The sequence below is a fragment of the Benincasa hispida genome, chromosome 9 (genome assembly GCF_009727055.1).
Source record: "Benincasa hispida cultivar B227 chromosome 9, ASM972705v1, whole genome shotgun sequence".
NCBI classification, from domain to species: Eukaryota; Viridiplantae; Streptophyta; class Magnoliopsida; order Cucurbitales; family Cucurbitaceae; genus Benincasa; species Benincasa hispida.
This window is the reverse complement of record NC_052357.1, coordinates 600,317-619,058: the sequence shown is the minus strand read 5'-3', so window position 1 is coordinate 619,058 and position 18,742 is coordinate 600,317. Positions and strand designations below refer to the sequence as shown.

The window sequence follows — 18,742 nt, the reverse complement described above, 5'->3', positions numbered from 1 at the left end:
ATAAATAATTAAACACAGACTGATATGATTTTAGTTTTGGCATAAACAAGCAAACAGAAGCAAAACTATTACAAACAGCTTTAAAACTATCTTTGAATTGCTCGAACCGCTCCAAACTGAACCCAAGCATCTTGAACCAGACTGGTTAAGTCTGAATCGGACCAACAAATTCTGAACTGGACCAGCCAAAAACATTTTGAGGCTGACCGAATTGGACCTTGAGAAAATCGGTCAAATCGGCTGCTCTCAGTCCAACCTCAAAGTCTTGCTAAGGCCGATCGTGTAGTGTTGAAAGCAATCGTCTAACACCATTACCTTGTGTTGAGAAGTGGTACACGATCACTTAGTGTTTGCCACAGCTAAACGATCGCTTAGCTCTATCGTATAGAACTATACGATCGCTTAACATCATCGCCTAGCATTTCATGTCATCGTTTAGCTCTATCTAGAACATCATCGTGTCATTCAACTTCATGTCGTTCAGTTTAGCTCTATCTAGAACATCATCGTGTCGTTCGCTTAGTGTTTGCCGTAGCTAAACGATCGCTTAACTCTATCTAGAACATCATCGTGTCGTTCAGCATCGTAGCTAAACGATCGTTTAGTTCCATCACATAGAAACTTCAACGCATCGTTTAGCACCGCATCTACACGATCGCTCAGCGCTGCATCTAGACGATCGCTCAGCGCTATCGCATAGCACTTCATCGCATCGCTTAGTGCGCGTTGCAGCTATACGATCGTGTAGTGCCATCGTATAGCAAATCCAACGTATCGTTTAGTTCCCACGCAAATGCTAAATGATCGCGTAGTGCTATCGTTTAGAAATTTGAATGCATAGTTTAGCTCCTGCAGGTACACGACCGTTTAGCGTTCAACATCACAATGACCAGCGCCCATTTCTATACGATCGTCTAGCTTTTCTTCACATCGTGTAATACCTAGAACTAGACGATCGCTTAGCAACTGAACCTCAACAACGATTTTGAGCAGAAGCTGAAAACTGGAATAGCAGCTCGGCCTCCTTCACTTATTTCTTCATTTACATCTTAATTTCAACTCTAATAACTCCAAATAAATTACAGACTTTTGCTAACACATAAAAGCTCATCAAACAAGAGCCAATTACAAATTTAAATGAGAAATTAAAGAGGATTAAAAATGCCAAAGCTCAAAAAATCATATCAGTGTATCAGTTTCATATTTCTCATATAAAACATTCACCAAACCAAAATTAAACCGAATTGAATGCTTATATGATGCTCTGATATCAATTGTAGGAATGTATCAGTAACAATGGAAGCAACAAGGATTATTTAAGCACTTTAATTCATTAATTTTGGCAAAATATAAAGCATGCTCTTGCAAAAAACAAGTGAGTTTCATGACATACCTTTGTAAAACTTCTTCAAAACTTGTTCTCCAGCTGCAATCTTCTCCGAATCTTGTTACCACCTCAAGATCTTCCCCACTATTCTCTTCATGCTCTAGATTAAGTGGTGGGACTCAAATCAAGCTTGAATCAAGGGATTATGGAGAATTACTCACAGCAGCAATCTTGTTGAAAAACCCTTTCTTCAGCACGACTTTTCTCTAAAATTCTCTCTTGATTGCATACCCGAAATTCATTCCAAACTCTTCAATATATTACCAACCATCATGCAAGGGAGAGAGTTGCATGAGTTGCAGTTCATGCTTGACAAGACAATAGTGATGCCTTTTGTGTGAGCAAGTAGGAGATGGATAATGGAAAACCATGTTTTTCCATTTGTGTTTTGCATTTTCCAATTTTCCAATTTTATCTCAAAATCAAAATTTGATATTTTAAAAATCTATTTTGATTTTAAAAACTGAAAAAATAAAATTAATTTTTAAATAAAACTTAATTAATTTAATATCAAATATTAAATTAATTTTTACACACATCCATCTTTATATATTTAAATATAAATTCTCCTATTCCGTTTAATTCTCAAATTAACACGTAATTATATCTCATATAATTACTAATTCCCTTAATTCTAATTTGAACATTTCAAATTAACTTATCACGTTATCCTAGAGTTAGTCCATTTACGAGCTAGTAAGGGGACCTCACGGACCTACAGATCATGGGCTCCAACGGTTCAATATTAATTGGCTAAACTCATTAGACCATATTAATCCTCATTCGTTAACTAATGGGTCACTCCACTAAAGGCCATAGTAGCACTCCCCTCACTGTAGATATATTATGTCCATATGATTTAACCATAATCAGCAAATCGACCTTTCACAGGTTGTTCGTAATAACGGCTGGGTCAAATATTTGTTTTACCCTCGAGATTATGTCTTATTCCTCAAGTTCCTATTGATACTCTAATGAAAAACTAGTTTGTGATCCAATCACTAAACCAAACTCTCTCGGCCCAATGAGAGGGTGGGGCCCCTTGTTCAAGACCTGGATTCAGTACTTGAGGGAACAACCTGTCTCCTACCCCTAAATCGGGTAGGCGCGAACTCCGTCTTGCACCTTATGTCCCCAGCTATCTATCCGGTCTTACCCCTGAAATGGGAGTCTTATTGAGCCGGCATAGTTGAGCCAATCCTCAACTATGCAAATCTAAGAGCAATCCCGAATAAACAGGAGTTCATAGTTAGCTTAGGATTAAGATCGAGTTATCTAGGTCATCTAGATGAAATAGCCAGTCTTATACAGTAAGCAGCGTTATAAAGTAAGAGTGACTTATTTCTTGGTCCGATCTTATGCAAACTCATTGCATAGGACGTCCCCACTCCTAATGTCATAACATGTACGAATTAGGATCACATCGTATGTAGCACTTTACAATTCTTTTTAACAACTATAGAGTAGGTCGCATCCAATAGTCTTACCAGAATAAGGTACCCAACCTTATTCATGTACTATAGATCATTTTGACTATTTACTCGAACCTGGTCCACTCTTATGTCTCCACATAAAGTTCAAGTACTCATATAATAGTCATGGGTCTTAGTTTATTGGATTTAGACTTTCATACAATTTATAAAATCAATAATAAGTTTATTGATTATAGAAAATGTTTATCATTTTACAAACTGCGTGTTTTAGGACATAAAACCCAACATAATTATCGTCATTAAGCTTATTAGCGGAAAGCAAATTAAGAGTAACGCTCGTCGTAATAAAATTGCTGAAACCATACAATTTATTTATATTAGTTATTAAATGCATTACCCAATTACAACCAATCATTTTAGCAAAATTCTAATGTACCCTATGTGACATATATTTTGCAATGATGCTTCAGTGAAGCAGGGTAAAAGCCACCATAAGGTGATCAGTTACCCCTTCACTAAATTGAGACATTCTCAACTAATAATTACGCCAAAATAACTTGTATTCCTATAATTATTAGTTACCATTGTTTGGTTTAGAAATTATTAACTTAACAATTTCTTGTAAGTGTAACCCTTCATTTTAAATTCTAGAGTTGTAAAAATTGATTAGGGCAAAAACTAAAGTAATCCTATCCATTTCTAGAGTTTGAGTAAAAATTCATGCAAACACTATCTGTAAGGGTACAAAAACAAAGGTGTCTCGAGGTCGAGCATGAAAGTTTACTACAAACTAATGAAGGAGACCGAGGGATGTGTTCTCCTACTTACTATAAACACTCTTTCCATTCACCTTGTTATTGACCTATGCAGACACCACTCGTAAGAAGGCACAAGCAAAGGTTCCTTGAGGTCGAGCATAGATCTCACAGTTGAATTTTTAGGCAAAAATGTGAAAGGAAAAATATGAAGTATCATATACCTCATTTTCCTCACACTGAGTGTTTTACCTAGGGTTGATTAACTTAGAAAAATTCGGCTAATAGTTTTTACTAAGTGTTTGTTAACTTTGTCCAATGTAACATTTACTTTGGATAGTTTAATAACGTTGATTTATGTCCATTAAACACTTTAGTAAACATTAATTACTCATTGAATGCTTATAGAAAATTTATCTAATTCACCTTCCAAGTCGATTTCCAGGTAGGGGTGTTCCATTTCCGTCAGCTTAAATAACTCAACCTAGACAAAACCATCTTAAGACAAAGGTCCCTTATAGATAATTTTGTTATAAATTTTATCTTTTATGCAAATCCAAATTATTCCTATTAAACTGAATTGAAAAGATTAAACCTATTTCTAATCTTATTAGAAACTTTATGAACATAGGTTTAATGTGAATTCAATTTTAAACTATTTAAAATCGATTTGACCTATGTTAGCATACAACTTTTTATTATAGATTTTAATTCTAATTTCATCTAACTTAGAACAATTATAAAGATTAAATGAAACAATTAAAACCTAATAATGCATCTAATGACATATTTTAAAAATTATAATAATTATAATTTAATAAAGTGGTGTCATGTATCATGCATTTCATTTTTTATTACGTCACATACATAACGATTATATAATAAGGTAATGAAAAATAAACAACATCCATCCATACATCTAAACTATATATTATCATATTTATAATATAAATGATGCGTGAAAATGTTATTTATGCATGCCATCATCTTTATAACAATTATACAATATGATGCATGAGCATGCTTAATGAATCTTGTAACTTTATAAATAACATTTATATTAAATTATGCATAAATAAATGTTTATCCTATGGTGAAATTTTGCTATATGACATACAATGTGATATATATATATTATATATATTTTTTAAGAAAAATCATACATCACATGTATAATTAAAGCATCATTTGGACCGAGATTGGCTTCCTAAAATATTAATTAAATTAATATAACACCTTATATTAATTCAATTAATGCAAAATACAACAAAAAAACCTTAATTATTACAAATAATAATTTAAAAAAACAAAGAAAACTGCTACTTGAACCGCTGGGAAGCTCGAACCACCAGTCTGAATCGGTCCTCATGCACAATGCCTCACATTCGGAGCGTAACAACGTTTGGTTGCAGCATTGTTATGCTGGCTTTTTGCTTATCGTAGCGTAGCACTACACTACCCTGCAACATTGCGATGCTCTGCGCAACATAATAATGCTACGACTGAAGCATAGCGACACTACTCTTTCGGCCTTATAGCATAAGGCGAGCATAATTACGCTCTAGACTTACACTTCAAGGCAGTAAACTTGCTTTGCTCGCCTGATTATCCAAAAAAAAACTCCATTCTTGCTCCGTTTTCAACCAAATCAAAGTCGAAACTTGATCATAAGCGACCCGGACATGAATTACATACTCGATAGCAATTAAATTACGCTAAAAAACAATGGACCCTTACATACCGAATCAAAATTAAACGGCAGAATTCTACAAAGTCAGTCCCCAAAACATCCAAGCGTGTAAAATCCCATTCAACATTCATCGATGCAGAATCAAAACCCACCATAACTCTTATTAGATTTTGAAAAAGAAAATTGAGACTCAATCATGCTCTGATACAAAGTGAAAGGAGAAGGTGATTACCCGTAGTGGAAGGATCATGCCCCAATTTTAATTTTACACTTCTAATTAAATAGAGGACAGAAACTCAGATATAACATTCTAATTAAGCATGCATGTTACTAAATATTGAGACGAAATAAGGAATGAAGGCAATTTACCCTTGAAGATAAAAAATCTTCACGAATTCTCTCCAATCCATGAGAGTTCAAACCCTTCTCCCGGTCTTCCCCATTATTCTCAAGGTTGAGAATTGCTATGAGTTTGTGGGTTTCAATAGACTAATTTTGGATGAGAGAGAGATTTGATTTTTTAGAGCAAAAAATCGTAGATAGACTTTTTTTTTTTCTTTTCTTTTCACAGGCCTTCAAGAATGTAGGGAGAAGAAGAGGAAAATATCTTTCTATACAGCTAGGCTAAAATTATTGTTTTGCGCTTGTAGTTACATCTAACTTCTTAAATACCACTGATCCCTCTAATGAACAATTAGTTATAGCCCAACTATAACTGAACCCCTCTCAGGCCAGGAGAGTGTGTGGCGCCACATTGTTCAAGCCTCAGAATCAACCCTTAAGGGGTCGTTTGGTTGGGAGGTTTTCTACATGGAATTGCCATAGGTATCCAATTCTCATGTTTGTTTCACAGTTTTCACCTCTTTACCTAGGAATACGCTATTCTCATGCATTCTCATTTCCCACATATTAGGGTTTTCTATTCCCTTCCAAAACTATGGTTTTCTCTTTTCCTCTCTCTATCTGTTTTTCATTTTACATATAATTTCACTTTGAATATAGTTAACTAATTAATTAATTAATTAATATTAATTTAATAAAAATGAATATCAATAATGATATATTAAAATATTTACTTGACTTATTTTTATAATAAAAATTTATTAAATGAATGGAATTATTTTTTAACATAAATTATTAATTTATTAACAAATAATATCTTAAATATATTTAATTAGTAAATTAGGATTAGTTAAATTTAGTTAGTATTAAATTTCATTTTCAATGATAATAATTTATTACTTTATTGTTTTTTTAATAATCAAGTAATTTATGGAGATTAATTTTAATTTGATCATTCATTATGAACATATAATCATCCTAATTATTTATAAGAAGTTAATTATTTATTGTGATTATTTTTTTATTACTCCATTCATTATTAACATATCATATTTATAAAATATCTTTTAGTATTCGTTATTAATATATCATATTTTTATCTCATTTTCTTCATCTTTTATATAATATATTGTCCATTTAAATATATTTTCTTATATTATTCAATTAAAAGTAAAATTACTAATGCTGAGCTTAATTAATAATAAAAATGATTAAGTATTAGATTATAATTAGTATTACATTCATTAAATGCATTAACTGATTAATTTTAATTAAATATTTATAGTTATAATTAAAATACTGACTATTTATAATTATAATTATAATCTTCAAATGTTTATAATAAAATTATTATTCGTTCATAATTAATTTTTTTTTATCGATATATTAAATATTATTTATTCTTTAAATTGTTAATCTATATGCTTAATTTTATAAATTAAACACAAACACAATTTTTGTTCACAAAATTCTGATAGCATTCTCATGCACAACAAAACACAGTCATTTTTTATTCCAAACATCCTCCCAGATATCTTATTCCCAAACATTCTTTATTCCCATCTAGAAATCCTTAAACCAAACGACCCCTAAGGGAGCAATTTATCTACTTGCCCTAACAGTGGGGATTGAGTAAATTCCTTCCTGTGTAATTGCGTTCCCAGTTTTCCAATCAGACGAATCTCCAAAATGGTAGGTATATTGAGTCGACGAAACTGGTCACTCTCACCCATGCAAATCAAATGATCGCCTTCATAGGCAGGAGTTCATAACTCAACCAGGATTCAGGTCGAGTCCCCTATGGTCATCCTTGTGAAATGTAAGTCTCTTCTAGCAACGGTGTTATATGGAGAGACTATTCATTTCGTGGTCCCGTCTTATACAAACTCTTTGTAAGAATATAACTCACATGTCTTCACGTGAATGATCAGATCAGATCATTTGTAGTCCTTTACAACAATTGTAACAACTACAAAACGAGTTGTATTCGTAGTGTCACCAGAATTAGGTACTCGGCCTTATTCATCTATTACAGACTGTTTAGGTTATCATTTAAATGTGATCCACTTGTATGTCTCCACATACATGTATAAGTTACAGAAGATAACCTTAGATCTTAGTTTATTGGTTTTTATAGGCTAATGCAACTAAATGTCAAACAAAATACTTCTTATTTTATTAGATAAATAAAAATGTTTGTACAATATAATTACAAACTATAAAACTACGAGATTTAGGGCATCAATCCCAACAGCAACATCTTGAGATGCTTTGTAGCTCGAAGAGTCTTGGGAAATAATGTATAGAGAGAACAAAAAAGAAAGATTGAAGCTTTAAGTGATGATGAAGAATTGAGATGAAGAAAACTCATTTTTATAGTAGTACAAGTTGAGAGTTACAAAAAATTCTAAAACTATTAAAATTTCAGTTTTGAATTAAATTAAAGGTAAGAAAATAAGTAGGAGAATTTGTTTTATATTTTAACCTTTGCGTTTCTAGTATACTTATTAGTTAATAATTAATTAATTATGTAGTTTATTGATAACTAATAATTAATTATTTATATTCTATTTATACTCAATCTTAATTGCATCTTTTGTAATTAAGTAAATTAGGGAAGGGCAAAAGTGTCCAAAAAAAGTTCTTCTAAGATTCTCACTTTCTAATATATTATAAGATTTGTTTGGATTGCATTTTCAAATGTTTAATTTAAAAATAAGTTATTTTAAAAAAAAAAAAGTTTGGCAATCAATATAGTTTATGAAAAGTATTTTCAACATTTTTTTGTCAAAAATGTTTAATAAAAATGATTTTTGTAAAATAATATATTTTTTTCTCATACGGATCCAACATATTTGAAATAATTGTTTAAATTAGAATTCAATTTTTAAATCGATTATCAAATACTTATTTGAAAACATAAAATGCCATTTTATTTGGAATCATTTGTTTTTAAATTTCTGGATTCAAATTTTCTCCAAAAACAAGTCTTTAAATATCGATTTATTTTTTTTATAAATTATGAAATTAGATGTTTTTTTAGTGATGAAACTCCCCAGGCTCGCCAACTTCTCTAGTGTCGTCAACCAACTTCTTTAGTTCTTACTCCTTCTTGCTGACAAGCCGACGGACCATCCATCAAAATTATAGACGGCAACGAAAATTGGTATGGTTTTAAGACAAGATTGAACTCAAAATTAAACCTACCAAAAATTCCAACTGTCGGCTGTTGCTACAAATTTCATTCAATCCAAGATTATATTCAAAACCCACTTCAAATTCCAAATTATATATATATATATATATATAACAGGAAATTTACCAACATCCATATTCCATATGCATATGGAGCTTCTTCAATGGATTTGTTTCCAAGATCTGCCTTCTCTTGAAATCGACCCTCCAACCATCGATCTCAAATTCTTAACCATCAGTAGAAGAAACCCCAACAAATTTTTCAAAACGTTATTGAAAATCCCCATTTATCATATTTGATTAGATTCATTTCCCCTGTTATTCTCTTAACCAGAAAGAGAGAGAAAAACAGAGAAGGGTTGGTGTCAAATTTATGCTTCAAAAGAAGGGTTAAGTAATGGGTTTTAGGTCTATCAACTGGTGGTTAAGCTTTGAAAGAATCCTTTTAAGCAACCAACCACCATTTCCACCACTACCCATTTTCTTCATCTTCTTATTCATCTTCTTCTTGTTCTTGTTCTTCCTTTTGTTTTAAGACTTTTTATTTTGTAGCTTTTTTCACACGTGAGAAGAAGGCATTGAATGATTGGGATTGACGATGACTTTTTCTCTTACTTTTAATCCATAAAAAATATTTTAAAGTTGTTGGTGCTGTGTTTCTCGTTATTATATACCTCTTTTCTTTAATGTCTTTTTAATAATTTATTGCTTTTTTGTCGAGTTGGTGTTGGAGTCGTTGTTCCAATTATGAGGAAGAGAGGAGAAGAAAAGAAAACAAAACTGTGGTTCTTTTTTATTTGGGCGTTTTGTAATTATTGATTTCATTGTTTATTTAATGGTGTTTCCTGAATCTCTTGGGATTAGTGTTTGTCTCCATTTTGGGAATTTGGGTCTTTCTTATTTCTTAACATACTTTTGATTTCTTCTGCTTTCGAGGTTGCCTCCCACTACACAATCGAATCATTGGGGTTTCAGGGTAATGATAAGTTTCTTCTTTTGTTCTTTTTAGCAGTTTTTGTTCTATAACTTTGATTCTTTGATTGGGATTCTTCAAATAATAAGTGGGATTTTGTTTGATTCTTTTGTTTGGGAACTCTATGATTCTCTTGCCTCTTTTGTTATTTCATCAGATTTATCCTTTTTGTTTTGATCACTCTGTTTGATTAGACTATGTGATTTTGGAAGATTAAGAACTGTTTGTGTCTTGTTCTCAGCGGCTAAAACTTTTGAGGGTTCTCAGATGACATATTTTCCTGGTTTAAGTAATCAAAGAGACTCCATGTTAGGTGATCAGAAACTTGGTTCTTCTTGCCAAGAACAGCCTCTTTGTTCTGGGAATTTGATGATGTTCATGAACCAAGACCCTTCTTGTAGAGATTATTCAGAGATTTTTTCTGGGGTTTCTTCTAACTATGTTGAAACTGTGGGAGATAATAGAAGTAATAGTGAAATGGCTTTCATTCCACCAGTTGTGGGAATTTTAGATGATTCAAATTTCCAGTGTCAAGGTGTTTCACTTAGTCTTTCCACACACACACCCTCTGTTGTTTCTATGTCTTCATTTCCTCACCAATATCAGAACCCTGCTATGCTTTCTTCATTCATCAATACACCTCCTTCGATCTTCGAGAAGAGGCCAAATTTGAAACCTGATGCGAAAAATGGCATGTATATAGCGGTGGGTTCTGGATATTCGGTGTTGAATTCGGTATACATTGAAGCTGCACAGCAGTTGCTTGACGAAATGGTTAGCATCCAGGAAGCTTTGAAAGAGCTGAAGTCTAAGAAACTCAAAGCTTCCAATGGTTTGGGTGTTGATTCCTGTAGAGAAAATGATGGGGGATCTAATGATCTGACTGGGGAGATGTGTTGTAATGTGAAGGAGTCGTCAGTTGCCAATCCGTCGGGTGATCTATCGCCTACCGAACGTCAGGACTTGAAGAACAAAAACTCAAAGCTTTTGTCCTTGTTGGGTGAGGTAAGCCAACAGCTTCTTGATGTGTTCTAGCATCAGTTTTTGTGTTTCTCTCTCTCAATTTGTTTATGTTTGTTGGATGCTCATTCCTGTTGTTCCTATAAAAACATGCTGACATGTAGAAATTTCTATTATTCTTCCATCTGCTGTTGAGGATTGTTTTTCCTGTACGAGTTGTTTGGTGTGTTTCAATTTACAGATGCTAAAGAATATATTCAACTAGTTTCTTAAATGGATCGATATCTATGTCAAACATTTTGCAGGTGGATCGAAGATACAAGCAATATTACCAACAGCTGCAATATTTGGCGTCGTCTTTTGACATGGTAGCAGGCCGAGGGGCTGCAGAGTTCTACACTGCACTCGCACACCAAACTATTTCATGCCACTTTCGCCGCTTGCGAGATGCTATCAATGCACAGATTGAGGTCACCAGGAGAACCTTGGGGGAGCAAGATGCTTTACATTCTGGTCAAGAGGGCATTCCCCGTCTTCGCTTTGTCGACCAACACCTCAGGCAACAGAGAGCCCTTCAGCAGCTTGGTGTCACGCCACATAGTTGGAGGCCTCAACGAGGGCTTCCTGAAAGCTCTGTGTCGATTCTTCGCGCTTGGTTGTTTGAACACTTCCTCCATCCGTATGCCTTCTAAACTACTAGTACATATTCTCAACATTTGGATTAGCTATGTTTACCAATGCCTTAATGTTCCATTTTTTCTTTGCTACTTCCATAGATATCCCAAGGATTCAGAGAAACTTAAGCTAGCAAGACAAACTGGCCTGACCAGAAACCAAGTAATGTCGTTAATCCTCAACCGTAAACTTCATTTTTCACCCTCTAAACTCAAACGTCTGCTTGCAAATTTGAACGAAATTCGTGTATATATTCATATTAGTCTTGTTTCGTTTCGTTTAGGTTGCAAACTGGTTTATAAATGCGCGTGTTCGACTATGGAAACCAATGGTAGAGGAGATGTACAAAGAAGAATTCGGAGACTCCAACATTGATATCAAATCCTCACCAGAAAATGCATCCAAAGCTTCATGGAACAATTCGCTATTCTCCGAAGATAGGGGAGAAGGCGAGTTGCACGACAGCACAAAATCTGCAGCAAATAACAGTGAACGAGTCCTCTACCGCCCGTGTGCTACCGACGACATGATCAACTCGAGTAACTTCTCAGTGGGTGGAGGTGATGTTTCACTTGCACTGGAGTTGAAGCATTGTGAAGGTGATGAATTTGGGATGTTTGGGAGTAACAATAGAATGGTTGGTTCTGTGGAGCTTGAGGCACAAGATTTTCCATGTTTGGAACCAGAAAGGCATCATCAATGCAGGCTCACAAGTTCAAATATGTTGCATGATTTTGTAGTTTAAAACTTTGATAATCTTCATGGAAGAAGATAAAATTTTAATATACATGTATATATAAGGGCATTTGGAGCCAACTTGTACGTTTAAAGGTATAGATTTGGTTGGGAAATTGTGGATAGAATTGCAAATAAGTGTAATTTGTTTGGATTTTTCCAAATAAGGAAGGGGTTGTAATGTAACACTTTAATCCAACTTTTTATACTAATAGAAAGTAATTGTAATTTTTGAATTCTTATTTTACTAACCATAATGTTTAGTTGTCTACTCTTATCTGGTTAATATAAACATGGACTAAAATGGTTACTATTGAAATACTAAGTAGACTAAAATAGTCATTTTGTAAGGTAAATAAAAGTTAGATGTACCAAAATAAACCAAAATCAAGGTGATAGATTATTGAACGTCTAACTTATAATTTGAGAACTTGTGTTGTCGAGTTATGCTCAAGTTATGCAACGAGAGATTAATTTAGATTTAGATTAAAAAAAATCAATTTTGACCTCAAAATTTGTCAAATTATATTAGTTTTAATCATAAACTTCCAATTTCATCAAATGACATCTCGAACTTGACAAATGTTGCAATCTTAATCGTAAACTTCAAAAGATATTACAATTTTAACATTCTAATAATTTCTCATTCCAAATATCATTAAAAAAGACTTATCATTTATGCATTCAATGAATTATAAAAACATATGTAGGATATGAAATTGATAAAATTTTAGAAAAAATGACAACAGAACTTTTTTCTGGTTGAAATTTATGAATTTTGATAAAATTATTTAATGGTTGGTTTATACATTGATTAAACTTATTTTTAAGTACAATAATTACGAATAGAAAATCAAACCTTTAGAAACGAGTGCATGTCACCATTGCCAATTACACTAAGCTAATTTCACTTTTTCAGTTATTAGGGTAATAATTTGTTCCCTATATTACAAATATATTCCATAATTTTTGGCCCTGGATCTGTGTCGGCCTCGTTCTTCCAAATCAACCACTAAGCTAAACTCAACTAACTTGCCTTCACATGCAGTGGCGGAGCCATTGTTCTTTGGATTTTCCTCATTTCTTCTTCTTCCTCCTCCTCCTCATCACTATTTCCACTTCACTGCAATTTTGTCGCGAAGTGGGGGAGGTTTGAGGTATCTTCCTTCCACCTTTTCAATTTTCTCTGATTTGTTCTTCCCAATTCTCCAGGTTCTCATATTACTCGGTTTGAATTTATGGGGTTCTTTCCCCTTTTGCAAGATCTTCAATTTTTCATTCCATGTTCCCACCCCTTTACGCAAATTTGTTTAGTGAATCGAGGGTTTTCGTTGAATTGCGATTAGCTTATGCGCGTTGTTGAATCATTGATCTCCTGTTATACGCATGATGAAACGCCCCTTTCTAACTGTTACAATGGCGAAGAAGAGATGGCCGTTGATGATCTTAGCATTGGTTTCAATTTCCACGGCAATGGTTTTCTTTATGAGGACTACGTTCGATACCTGTAGTGGTAATGGAAATAGACGTTTTGTGGAAGAAAATGGTATCGACTCACAGATTCGCTCCTCGCAAATCGAGAGAAAAGCTCCGAATCCTCTTGATTTCATGAAGTCCAAGCTCGTCCTCTTGGTCTCACATGAGCTTTCTCTTTCTGGTATTATTGGAATCTTAGCCATTGCCACTGGGAAGGGAATTTTATAGAAATTTGACTGAGAGCTCTTAGTTTGGCTACAGGTGGACCTCTACTACTCATGGAGCTTGCATTTTTGTTGAGAGGCGTTGGTACTCAAGTTGTATGGATTACAAATCAAAAGCGATCGGAGCCTGATGAAGTAGTATACAGTTTGGAGCGCAAGATGTTAGATCGAGGAGTGCAGGTTACATTAATCTTTTAAATTGTCTGCACTTTGGGAACTCTTTAATTACTGTTTGAAGGGAATAAGTTTACTTTTGTCTCATGCACTTTTGGGGTCATTATGTAATCATGTGATAAGTTTGTTAGTTTAGTGTAAATCTTCGTATATGATCAATTACTTGATGTGTTTTGAAATTACAGGAGTGAAAATTTTTCTCAATCATATTGTTTTGGCTTCCATAATTAGCTGCTGAGGCAAAGTAGTGACCCTTTAAAATGTTATTGATTATATCATAATTAATGATGCAGTTATTTATATTCTAGCTACTTGGGTAAAATTAGCGGAATAGTAGCAAATACTACATGTTCTTAAGTTGATAGTGTATTTTGTCTTTTCTTCTTGAAAAGGTCTACATGTTGCTTTTCTTTATATTATTGGTGACTGAGGGTAAGATTTTCCTTCTCAAGGTTTTATCTGCTAAGGGACAAGAAGCTGTTGAAATTGCTCTAAAGGCTCATTTGGTTGTTCTAAATACCGCTGTTGCTGGGAAATGGTTGGATGCTGTCCTTAAGGAGAATGTTCCCCGTGTCCTTCCCAAGGTTCTGTGGTGGATTCATGAGATGAGAGGGAATTATTTCAAAGTTGAGTATGTGAAGCACCTCCCTTTTGTTGCAGGTGCCATGATTGACTCACATACAACTGCAGAATACTGGAAAAACAGAACACGGGAACGATTGGGGTATGATTTCAATTATGATGACAATCTGCGTGCATATATAGATGTAGCCGATTCTTTTTACTAGTATAATCGTAAGTTAGCTGGTTGCTTCGTTTCTATTTCATGTTGACTATTTAGTAGTTCCAAAACAAAGATGTTCTATTGCTATCTAGTTGTTTGATCTCAAAGTTGAATGTTCTACTAGGTACTTTCCAACATTCGTGCTATGAAATGGCACTATTCCACCTTTTTTCCATGGTCAAAATACCTTTCAAAATTACCCTAGTTGTGAGGAAAATTTAACATTGGTGATTTAATTGTCAACTCTTACTATTTAAACATTTTTCAAATCTGAATTAACCCCCTTGGGTATATGGCAGAGATATAGAGGCATATGCTTTTGTTTAAAAATCCAGTGCAAATTATAATTCAGATATCAGATGATCTTCTTCTTTTTCCCACGTGTTTTTGTAGTCCAAATTTAAATATCTTTATTATTTTGCAATGTACCGTGTATACTCTACTAGATCCTTTGGTTATAATATAAAGTTTTTCCTATTTATCTTTTCAGGATTCAAATGCCTAAAACTTATGTCGTGCATCTTGGAAATAGTAAAGACCTTATGGAAGTGGCTGAGAACAATGTGGCCAAGAGGGTTCTTCGAGAGCATATTCGTGAGTCCCTTGGAGTTCGGAATGAAGATATATTGTTTGCAATTATAAATAGTAAGCTCATATTCCTGATGATAAACTTCTGCTCATTTTGTCTATTGATTCCTAAAGTTCTTTTTTTCCTTCTCTCCCTTTTGGGGTATACTGCGTTAGTTAGCATTTTTTGTCCTTAGAGTTTATCTGGGTTCTATGCATTCTTTTGACTACAGCTTTCATAAAGTTAATATCAGCGAAATTTCTTTGTTTTCTTTAATCCACATGGTGAGCCTGTATATTTCAATGGCACGTGCCTGCACCCTTTTCTCATTCTTTTTTTCCCAACGCCTTCATGTCCTATCATTTGAATTCTAGCTGTTACCTTTTTTTTCCCGAGCTCCAGTGCTCTCTAGGAAAGAAAACAGCTATTGATATAATATCTGACTGAAGTGTAGCTCTACGATTTTTGAAGTTGCGGGGAAAATCATACAAAGTTCTGTTACCTATTGAAAGAGAAGTTGCAAGGCCTGTCACCGGTTTTTAGAATATAGAATCTCTCTTGTAAAAATAAAAATTTCCCTCAAGTATAATAGGACTTCCTCCTGTATTTAGGATGCTCTGTGTTGACTAATCTTCATGTCCCAAATAACTTGTTTCCTCCAGCTCCCTATATAATGAAATAGAATGAAGCCTCCTTTGGTCCTTCTATGAAATTGTGCAGTTTCATATTTGTGAACTAAGTTGATATTTGTTCGGTTCTTTCTTGATAAAGTATATTTATATGAAATGTATTGCAACACGTGATCGATGTGATCCCAGGTGTTTCACGTGGGAAAGGTCAGGATTTATTTCTTCGAGCCTTTCATCAGAGCCTGCAAATGATCCACGACAAAAAGCTGCGCGTACCAAGAATACATGCAGTGGTAGTTGGCAGTGACATGAGTGCTCAAACAAAGTTTGAAACAGAACTGCGCAACTTTGTAAATGAGAATAAAATTCAGGATCGTGTTCATTTTGTCAACAAAACCCTGTCTGTGGCTCCTTATCTCGCGTCTATTGATGTTCTTGTTCAAAACTCTCAGGTACTATAACTGTTTAACATACACCCGAATGCATACGAGAAACTATGCAAGATTCTTTTTTTATGTTTCTGCTAGTTTCATTTGCTAGTCTTTCCTTGATTAGATGGTTAATCACAGTTATGCCTATGCTTATTTCCCTTTTCTTTCTTTCTCCCCATTCTCTTTTGAAGACCGTCCATATTGCTTCTCCAAATGTTAGCTTTTGCAAGAGTTACTTAATATAGTATTATGACTGACTATTTCTACCTTTCTAAACCTTCAGTTATCAATGGAACGTGAATTTAGGGCTAGACTATAATTGTTTTTATGAAGTATATTATAATTTGATGTCTGGATCTTGATTTATATTTGTGTAGTGGGGTATATGTCTTCTTTTTCTCTTTTCTTCTTATCCTTTGGTAAAACCCATCAGATTCAATATTTCTTAGCCTTCAAAGCTGCAATTTACCGTATGTCTGTAGGGTAGGGGAGAATGCTTTGGAAGGATAACGATTGAAGCCATGGCGTTTCAGCTACCTGTGCTGGTAAGTTGTCTACCTCTCACTGTACGTTTTTGGTTAAACTGTATGGTTTGGAGAAAGTTAGATTTAGTCCCTATGATTTTAAAAGCTAGAATTTACTCCATATGGTTTGATAAAACCTCATAATAAATAGTCCCATCATAAAAAGAAATTTCATCTCACTTGGAAATTAGAAGTATCATTACCCCTTTTACATATCTGATGGATTCTCACGTGCATTTTCCAATACACACCATGTACATAAAGGGCACCGCTGCTGGAGGAACAATGGAGATCGTAGTGAACGGGACGACAGGTTTGCTGCATCCTGCAGGGAAAGAAGGTGTAACTCCACTGGCACATAACATCGTAAAGTTAGCGACACATGTCGAACGAAGGCTGACCATCGGAAAGAAAGGATATGAGAGGGTGAGGCAAATGTTCCTGGAACAGCATATGGGGCAAAGAATTGCTGTAGTTTTGAAGGAAGTTCTGGAGAAAGCAAAGAGCCACTCTAGTAATTAGCCTTCAGCAGGATGATCAGCACCCTGTTGCTATAGTTGTTTACCTTATATGCTCAAGAATATAGGCGAATTGAATGTTATAGGAGGAGAATTGTATGTTGTATTTCATTTTTGTGAACTTTTCTTTTCTTGTTGTGCAAAGCAAACTATGGAAGAAAATCTTACCTTTATACAAACATCCTTACAAGGACGCAATTCGGACAATTAAGTGGATAAAAATAATTACCATTCTACCGTTTGATGGTTTGATCTCTCACTTTAAAATATGGTTGTGAAACCTTATTTATATAATACACCAATCTACTAATCTAAAACATTCATAACATTTTTTACGATAGTTCTTACTTTAATTTTATTTTGATATTTATTTCTAAATTTTTTTTCATTTTGATTATTATACTTTACAACATCTATTTTGATCTTTGTGAAAGCTAAGTTTAAACATAAATTTTTGGTTGCAAATTTGGTCTGAATCAGAGAAGTTAAAATTTTAGTCCCTATGATTTATAAGATTTTATCAAACTATAAAGATTAAATTCTAATTTTAAAAATCATAAGAGCTAAATTCTAATTTTAAAAAATTATAGAAATTAAATTTATGATTTAAGCTAAAAATTTATAAAATTTAATAGAACAAAAGTATTAAAATGAAATGGGAAATTCGTACGGATAACTAAAATTTGGGTCCAAAATGATAAATGACCCATCTTTTTTGAAAAAGTTGACAAACGATCTTCTGCTGACGTCACATTCCAGTGAAATTACCAAAATAAACTCGCACATGCAGAAAAATCATCTGGCTCTCTCGCTCTCTCTTCGTTTTCTCGCTCATAAATCACTCTCATCTCCTCTCTCTCTCGCTCTCTCTTCATTTCTTCGCTCACAAATCACTCTCATCTCCTCTCTCTTTCGCTCTCTCTCTCTCTCTTTTTCTTCACTCACAAATCACTCTCCTCTCTCACAAATGGAGCTGGTGTGTGGTTTTTCGTTAAAGTTAGTCACATCAGAGATGAAGAAGACGGAAAAAGAAAAAACAGTTTCGCCAAAGTTGCTCGCCGGAGAAGAAGAGAGAGATAACAGAAAAAAAATCGCTTGTCGGAGAAGAGGATGAATAAGAAGAAAAGAAAAGAATTTGAAGGGCAAATTGATGGTTTAACACATATATGATGTCAATAAAAGGTCAATTAACAATAATTTTTTAAAAATTAGGTATTTATCATTTTGGGTCTCTCAAATAGATCGATGGTGTAATTTTCTCAAATGAAA

At 33.8% G+C, this 18,742-nt stretch overlaps 2 protein-coding genes across 3 annotated transcripts; both read left to right on the top strand.

Annotated features, from left to right (window-relative positions):
* The first annotated feature begins 8,699 nt into the window (after nucleotides 1-8,699).
* LOC120084414 (BEL1-like homeodomain protein 7) lies at nucleotides 8,700-12,387 on the top strand. The gene is made up of 5 exons (XM_039040189.1): nucleotides 8,700-9,778; nucleotides 10,017-10,780; nucleotides 11,041-11,414; nucleotides 11,512-11,572; nucleotides 11,694-12,387. Exons 2-5 carry the CDS (start codon nucleotides 10,043-10,045, stop codon nucleotides 12,153-12,155), a joined length of 1,635 nt encoding a protein of 544 aa, XP_038896117.1. The 5' UTR covers nucleotides 8,700-9,778; nucleotides 10,017-10,042; the 3' UTR covers nucleotides 12,156-12,387.
* A 725-nt stretch (nucleotides 12,388-13,112) lies between these two features.
* Nucleotides 13,113-17,709, top strand: LOC120086472 (lipopolysaccharide core biosynthesis mannosyltransferase LpsB-like). 2 transcript variants are annotated; one of them, XM_039043145.1, is made up of 7 exons: nucleotides 13,113-13,802; nucleotides 13,883-14,025; nucleotides 14,472-14,743; nucleotides 15,294-15,448; nucleotides 16,190-16,452; nucleotides 16,914-16,976; nucleotides 17,220-17,709. In XM_039043145.1, the coding sequence occupies exons 1-7, from the start codon at nucleotides 13,532-13,534 to the stop codon at nucleotides 17,475-17,477; spliced, it is 1,425 nt and encodes a 474-aa protein (XP_038899073.1). In that variant the 5' UTR covers nucleotides 13,113-13,531; the 3' UTR covers nucleotides 17,478-17,709. The 2 variants fall into 2 exon arrangements, with proteins under 2 accessions (XP_038899073.1, XP_038899074.1); XM_039043146.1 differs by having other exon boundaries at nucleotides 13,661-13,802; nucleotides 13,872-14,025.
* The last annotated feature ends 1,033 nt before the right edge of the window (nucleotides 17,710-18,742 follow it).

What these genes read in the sequence shown, in the direction of transcription:
- LOC120084414 (XM_039040189.1), top strand. Translation starts at nt 10,043, where the DNA reads ATGACATATTTTCCTGGTTTAAGTAATCAAAGAGACTCCATGTTAGGT. An exon ending in TTTTGTCCTTGTTGGGTGAG is followed by an intron (nt 10,781 to 11,040) that starts GTAAGCCAACAG and finishes AACATTTTGCAG; the next exon opens with GTGGATCGAAGATACAAGCA. An exon ending in CTGGCCTGACCAGAAACCAA is followed by an intron (nt 11,573 to 11,693) that starts GTAATGTCGTTA and finishes CGTTTCGTTTAG; the next exon opens with GTTGCAAACTGGTTTATAAA.
- LOC120086472 (XM_039043145.1), top strand. Translation starts at nt 13,532, where the DNA reads ATGATGAAACGCCCCTTTCTAACTGTTACAATGGCGAAGAAGAGATGG. An exon ending in AGAACACGGGAACGATTGGG is followed by an intron (nt 14,744 to 15,293) that starts GTATGATTTCAA and finishes TTATCTTTTCAG; the next exon opens with GATTCAAATGCCTAAAACTT. An exon ending in TTCTTGTTCAAAACTCTCAG is followed by an intron (nt 16,453 to 16,913) that starts GTACTATAACTG and finishes GTATGTCTGTAG; the next exon opens with GGTAGGGGAGAATGCTTTGG.